The sequence below is a fragment of the Vicia villosa genome, linkage group LG1, assembly GCF_029867415.1.
Source record: "Vicia villosa cultivar HV-30 ecotype Madison, WI linkage group LG1, Vvil1.0, whole genome shotgun sequence".
Classification (NCBI taxonomy): domain Eukaryota; kingdom Viridiplantae; phylum Streptophyta; class Magnoliopsida; order Fabales; family Fabaceae; genus Vicia; species Vicia villosa.
Genome location: NC_081180.1, coordinates 46,214,878 through 46,222,868, shown reverse-complemented (window position 1 = coordinate 46,222,868; position 7,991 = coordinate 46,214,878). Strand labels below are relative to the sequence as shown.

Genomic DNA, 7,991 nt, shown 5'->3' with positions numbered 1-7,991 from the left:
CAAAGGTAGTTTCTTCAGAAAAGTTGTGGGTTGAGCTCTCGATTCCCGAGCGACTGGCCTTGCTCATTGTCTTGTCCTCGGATTTACGAGCCATCAAATACCTAAAAAGCAAAGGAGGAAAGTGAATTAGACTTCAAAAAATCAAATTCACCCTTCCACCACTAATCAAGTGAAAGGGCGTGCGCAAAGGCAAAGAGGACAACGTCCTCAGCCAAAGCCCTTAACTCAAAACAACAGCAAAAGATATCGGGGACCCCCTCTTGAAGTTAAACTCTAGGTTCCCCCGATACTGGGGACCCCCCTCAAGACGGCCATATGGAGGTGTGTCCTCCATAGAGGGGTAGTGGAGATGGGGCTCTTACTGTCCTTAGGTGATTGGGCCAAGGTTATTGAATCAATTCATATCTACCCTCAAGACGGTCCAATAACCTTGGCCCAATCACCTAAGGACAGTAAGAGCCCCATCTCCACTGCCCCTCTGTCGGGGACACACCTCCATATGGTCCGAGGACAGCGCATCATCGCCACACTCGACCTGGCTTCCCCTGCACCTACGGCAAGGCAGCCACTCTGCTCCTCGGCCGAGGACAAACGAACCCTGCTCGCTGGACATCTCTGTCGACCAGTGATACCCTACTGTCTGACCAACAGCTAGTTTTGGATAATCTCCCAGGATTCCTAAACATACTCCTACAATCCTGGCAGTCACACGTATTAGGCCTTGATCCACGATCCAGCCCAAAACGTGGACCAATGGCCAGCGTTGGGGGACAATATAAAAATCCCCTCATTTGAGAGGGTCAGGGATCACAATTTCAAACCCTTGAAACACTAAAACGTATATGTGCTCCTACTTATTTGCTCGTCGGAGTACTTTGCATGTAACCCCTTCCTCCTCATCATCAACACCGTGCAGACGTCTCTGACCCACTTCCTGGTTCTGATCACCCTCCAAATCAATATTTATATATAAAATAGGCATATTAAATATATTATTATTTTTTATTATATTAATTTTTACTATTAAGAAGAAAATATGTAATATAAAATCACATCATAGTGTTACTTTTATAGGTTTTTTATTGGTTTGTTCATAAAATATTACTTCAAACAATATTGCTTCAAATATCTATTCTCGTTGTGTAAAATAATATTGATTCAAATATATTTAAGATGAGTAGTGGAATGCACGAGTTTTTTTTAACTTTTAATAATTTTTTTACATATTTTTTACTTACTATTAATGACTCTTGTGTTTTTTTACCCACAATTTTACGAGAAAAACTTGCATGGATACGCACATAAATCATTAGTGCTAGAAACAACCAATAAAAAAAGAGAAAATTTTAAATTTATTTTAAATTTAACTTCTTTTTTAATTAGATTCATGGAGTGGTTGTGATTGAGTAGGAGAGAGAAAAAAATATTTTTGTTTTTTAATTAATAAAAACTAGTCAGAGACCCGTGCTTCCGCACGGGTGATTTTTTTCCTGGTGTAGTATTTTTGTAATGATATGAATAATATAAATAAAAGGAATTATAAGCAATATGCATAATTAAAAGGAATTGTTTTATTTGAATAAAGTTAGAGTTTTATTGATTGCTCTGTTATACTCCCAATTCTTTGAAAACCTAATATCCATAGGAATCGTTTTGAAATTTGAAAATAAATACTTTAGTTTTCAAATAAAAGTCATTATTGTTTAAAATAAAATAGACATTGTATTGAAATTGGCCCTTAAGATTAAACATTATTATCTTATTCATGTGCTAATTTTGTGTGTAATAAAGAACCATATAAAAAAGGACATGTGAGTTGGAGAAAAAATAAAATTTTAACAAATGCAAATGTAAAATTTTAAATATAAATGAAAAATATGAAATAATTTACTTAATTGTAAATTTAACAATAATTATATAGAAAACAATGATCCACAAAAAAATGTTTAAGATAGGTTTAGAACACAATAGCAAAATTGGGTCAGGTAATTTAATAATTGACGGTCCAACTAAATGAAAAATGATCATATAAATTCAATTATATTAAATAATCATATAAAAAATACTATAAGATGGAGATAATAAAAATGAAATATTAACATTTAAAAATAAAAATTATCTCTCAATTAATAGTAATTGTTGATTAAAATAAAATAGCTACTATGTTGATAATGACCCGTGAAATAAAAAAATAATTTGATGCGATATAAAATATATTTAAAAACAAATGTAAAATAAACAATAATCATGAAAATTTAATTGTATTAAATAATGATAAAAAATCGTGAGATGGAGAAAAAAATAAAAATAAAGATATTATCTCTCAAATAAAGACAATGATTGATTAAAATAAAATAGACATTATGTTGATAGTGACCCGTGAGATAATAAATAAATAAATAGAGAAAAAAATTAAAATGAAAGTAAGAAAGTGTGAAAAAATGTGAGAAATTTGAAATTTTAATTAAGATAGAGAAAATGTGTAATGATCGATTAAAAAAATTAAATATTGAGTTGATAATGGCCCGTGAAATAATTAAATATTTTTGGGAATAATAATTAAATGATCGATTATTAATATTTTTTGCGATAATAGATAAATGTTGAAAAATTAAAATGAAAGTATGGAAAAATGAAATGCGAAAGAAATTTGAAATTTTTAGTAAGATTAAAATTTAAAAATAGATTATTAATATTTTTTGTGATAATAAATAAATTAAGAAAAATTAAAATGAAAGTAAGAAAGTGTGGGAAAATGAAATGTAAAAGAAATTTAAATATGACTTACATCATTCATGGCTTACATGTGATGTCATCATTCATGGAATAAAGTTGTAGGGAAAATGTTATTTAATTCGGACCAATGAAAAGCTAACACTTGGGGCATCCATTCAATAAAGTTGAAAGAGTGAATACTTAATTTGTTAGTTACAAAAATGACCTTTTATTAGTGCAAATAAATTTTGGTGAAAGGATAATTTAGGCAATTTAGTCAATCTTCTATTAATGAATAGATAGTAGATTAGATTCATGGAGTGGTTGTGATTGAGTAGGAGAGAGAAAAAAAATATTTTTGTTTTTTAATTAATAAAAACTAGTCAGAGACCCGTGCTTCCGCACGGGTGATTTTTTTCCTGGTGTAGTATTTTTGTAATGATATGAATAATATAAATAAAAGGAATTATAAGCAATATGCATAATTAAAAGGAATTGTTTTATTTGAATAAAGTTAGAGTTTTATTGATTGCTCTGTTATACTCCCAATTCTTTGAAAACCTAATATCCATAGGGATCGTTTTGAAATTTGAAAATAAATACTTTAGTTTTCAAATAAAAGTCATTATTGTTTAAAATAAAATAGACATTGTATTGAAATTGGCCCTTAAGATTAAACATTATTATCTTATTCATGTGCTAATTTTGTGTGTAATAAAGAACCATATAAAAAAGGACATGTGAGTTGGAGAAAAAATAAAATTTTAACAAATGCAAATGTAAAATTTTAAATATAAATGAAAAATATGAAATAATTTACTTAATTGTAAATTTAACAATAATTATATAGAAAACAATGATCCACAAAAAAATGTTTAAGATAGGTTTAGAACACAATAGCAAAATTGGGTCAGGTAATTTAATAATTGACGGTCCAACTAAATGAAAAATGATCATATAAATTCAATTATATTAAATAATCATATAAAAAATACTATAAGATGGAGATAATAAAAATGAAATATTAACATTTAAAAATAAAAATTATCTCTCAATTAATAGTAATTGTTGATTAAAATAAAATAGCTACTATGTTGATAATGACCCGTGAAATAAAAAAATAATTTGATGCGATATAAAATATATTTAAAAACAAATGTAAAATAAACAATAATCATGAAAATTTAATTGTATTAAATAATGATAAAAAATCGTGAGATGGAGAAAAAAATAAAAATAAAGATATTATCTCTCAAATAAAGACAATGATTGATTAAAATAAAATAGACATTATGTTGATAGTGACCCGTGAGATAATAAATAAATAAATAGAGAAAAAAATTAAAATGAAAGTAAGAAAGTGTGAAAAAATGTGAGAAATTTGAAATTTTAATTAAGATAGAGAAAATGTGTAATGATCGATTAAAAAAATTAAATATTGAGTTGATAATGGCCCGTGAAATAATTAAATATTTTTGGGAATAATAATTAAATGATCGATTATTAATATTTTTTGCGATAATAGATAAATGTTGAAAAATTAAAATGAAAGTATGGAAAAATGAAATGCGAAAGAAATTTGAAATTTTTAGTAAGATTAAAATTTAAAAATAGATTATTAATATTTTTTGTGATAATAAATAAATTAAGAAAAATTAAAATGAAAGTAAGAAAGTGTGGGAAAATGAAATGTAAAAGAAATTTAAATATGACTTACATCATTCATGGCTTACATGTGATGTCATCATTCATGGAATAAAGTTGTAGGGAAAATGTTATTTAATTCGGACCAATGAAAAGCTAACACTTGGGGCATCCATTCAATAAAGTTGAAAGAGTGAATACTTAATTTGTTAGTTACAAAAATGACCTTTTATTAGTGCAAATAAATTTTGGTGAAAGGATAATTTAGGCAATTTAGTCAATCTTCTATTAATGAATAGATAGTAGATTAGATTCATGGAGTGGTTGTGATTGAGTAGGAGAGAGAAAAAAAATATTTTTGTTTTTTAATTAATAAAAACTAGTCAGAGACCCGTGCTTCCGCACGGGTGATTTTTTTCCTGGTGTAGTATTTTTGTAATGATATGAATAATATAAATAAAAGGAATTATAAGCAATATGCATAATTAAAAGGAATTGTTTTATTTGAATAAAGTTAGAGTTTTATTGATTGCTCTGTTATACTCCAAATTCTTTGAAAACCTAATATCCATAGGAATCGTTTTGAAATTTGAAAATAAATACTTTAGTTTTCAAATAAAAGTCATTATTGTTTAAAATAAAATAGACATTGTATTGAAATTGGCCCTTAAGATTAAACATTATTATCTTATTCATGTGCTAATTTTGTGTGTAATAAAGAACCATATAAAAAAGGACATGTGAGTTGGAGAAAAAATAAAATTTTAACAAATGCAAATGTAAAATTTTAAATATAAATGAAAAATATGAAATAATTTACTTAATTGTAAATTTAACAATAATTATATAGAAAACAATGATCCACAAAAAAATGTTTAAGATATGTTTAGAACACAATAGCAAAATTGGGTCAGGTAATTTAATAATTGACGGTCCAACTAAATGAAAAATGATCATATAAATTCAATTATATTAAATAATCATATAAAAAATACTATAAGATGGAGATAATAAAAATGAAATATTAACATTTAAAAATAAAAATTATCTCTCAATTAATAGTAATTGTTGATTAAAATAAAATAGCTACTATGTTGATAATGACCCGTGAAATAAAAAAATAATTTGATGCGATATAAAATATATTTAAAAAAAAATGTAAAATAAACAATAATCATGAAAATTTAATTGTATTAAATAATGATAAAAAATCGTGAGATGGAGAAAAAAATAAAAATAAAGATATTATCTCTCAAATAAAGACAATGATTGATTAAAATAAAATAGACATTATGTTGATAGTGACCCGTGAGATAATAAATAAATAAATAGAGAAAAAAATTAAAATGAAAGTAAGAAAGTGTGAAAAAATGTGAGAAATTTGAAATTTTAATTAAGATAGAGAAAATGTGTAATGATCGATTAAAAAAATTAAATATTGAGTTGATAATGGCCCGTGAAATAATTAAATATTTTTGGGAATAATAATTAAATGATCGATTATTAATATTTTTTGCGATAATAGATAAATGTTGAAAAATTAAAATGAAAGTATGGAAAAATGAAATGCGAAAGAAATTTGAAATTTTTAGTAAGATTAAAATTTAAAAATAGATTATTAATATTTTTTGTGATAATAAATAAATTAAGAAAAATTAAAATGAAAGTAAGAAAGTGTGGGAAAATGAAATGTAAAAGAAATTTAAATATGACTTACATCATTCATGGCTTACATGTGATGTCATCATTCATGGAATAAAGTTGTAGGGAAAATGTTATTTAATTCGGACCAATGAAAAGCTAACACTTGGGGCATCCATTCAATAAAGTTGAAAGAGTGAATACTTAATTTGTTAGTTACAAAAATGACCTTTTATTAGTGCAAATAAATTTTGGTGAAAGGATAATTTAGGCAATTTGGTCAATCTTCTATTAATGAATAGATAGTAGAGTAGATAGTAGATAGTAGATATGTGATTGGTTGTTTGTAAAACCACTTGTTATACTTGTTATGTTTGTGTTGATGCAATATTTTTCCAATTTTACAAACTTAACCTAGGCCTCACCTTGAATAACTCATATATCCCGCTGCGCCAGTAAATTTAGCTCCTCGTAAAATTAGGTTTATTGAAGCAGAGTCGAGAAAGTGCATGCAGAAAATGACGCAATATCTACCTCATGATTTGATCATTATCATCCCTACTTTGCATCTTCACACTTTGAACATGCCGCCCCACACACTCATAAAATTGTATGTATTCTTCCATATGGAATTCCTGAAGTTCGATCTATAAATTTTGAAGCGTCAGTTAGCGATGTTTCACCTCCACTTTACGTTGATTTTGCGCCTCCCCCATATGCTTTTACTCCTGAAATTAAAGGTTCATGTAGAGGGATTTTATTTTTGCACGGTCGTTTAAAATTCACCCTATGGAATCCATCCACTGGATTTCGCAAACAAATACCTGCATCTCCTTTTAATTCCGAAACATGTTCTTTAAGTAAGCTATATGGTTTTGGTTATGACCACTCAAGAGATGATTACTTGCTAGTTACATTTTCCTGTGAGCGAACCTTAGTTAATCCTTCGTCGCATTTAGAGTTATTCTCGTTTAGAAACAATAGATGGGAAGAAATTGATGGTAATTACGGACTTTATTATAATTGTACATCTATCGATCTCAAAGGAGGGTCTCTATGTAATGGGGCTATTCATTGGTTGACCTCCCGATCTTATGATTTTCTTGAATTTCCCGTGGATGTTATCCTTGCCTTTGATTTATTGGAGAGGCAACCGGTAGAGATGCCTCTTCCGGACCATAATCCTCGAACTCGGGATATATGGATATTTGGAGAATTTTTCAGTCTATGGACTATGTATAATGACACATTTAAAGTTTTTGTGATGAAAGAATACAAAGTGCATTCCTCTTGGACTCAAACTCTTGTCCTTCGTATTGATGGCGTACCTACTAAGAACTTTTACCCAGTGTGTTGTACAAAAAATGGTGATATTATTGCAACAGTTAATGATGGTACTGAACTGGTGAAGTTAAATGATGAAGGAATGCTGCTAGGGAATCACACCTACGGTGACCAACCATTTATGTTCCAAGTTGTCATGTATACAGAGTCTCTCCTTTCACTTCCTGATGGTGACGGTGAATAAGAAGAATGAGGTTGTGAAATATTCTCCTTCGCCATTTTCTATATATTTATGATTATATTGTTTTATATTATGAACTTTTAGATGGCTGCATTTGTTGGGTAATATGTGTTTGAGTGCATTTGTAACAATAACATGAGCTAGTAGGCCACATGAAATGTTTATTGGTTAAGTATTTTTAATATGCTTATTGGAAATATTTACAGCTTTGTTTGTGTGATTCACTATTCAGTTATACAGTGTTATGCAGTCACCTTAGTTCAATCACTACAGATTCACTATCATCTATTACCTTCTTCCAGCTTATAATAGAACAGTAACAATTTTCTCACGCCACCCCAGTTTCATTTGTAAACATACAGATGAAGTTAGACAGTGCAGAGGTAGGATCTGTGACTCATACACACCCTACCTGCATGCATGAAGGACTGTTTCTAGATAAGAATTAACAGAATAAGTAAGAATC

The 7,991-nt window shown here is 28.3% G+C and overlaps 1 protein-coding gene across 1 annotated transcript; it reads left to right on the top strand.

Moving 5' to 3' along the window:
* The first annotated feature begins 349 nt into the window (after positions 1-349).
* Positions 350-7,528, top strand: LOC131626897 (F-box/kelch-repeat protein At3g06240-like). The gene is made up of 2 exons (XM_058897763.1): positions 350-452; positions 6,663-7,528. Exons 1-2 carry the CDS (start codon positions 350-352, stop codon positions 7,526-7,528), a joined length of 969 nt encoding a protein of 322 aa, XP_058753746.1.
* The last annotated feature ends 463 nt before the right edge of the window (positions 7,529-7,991 follow it).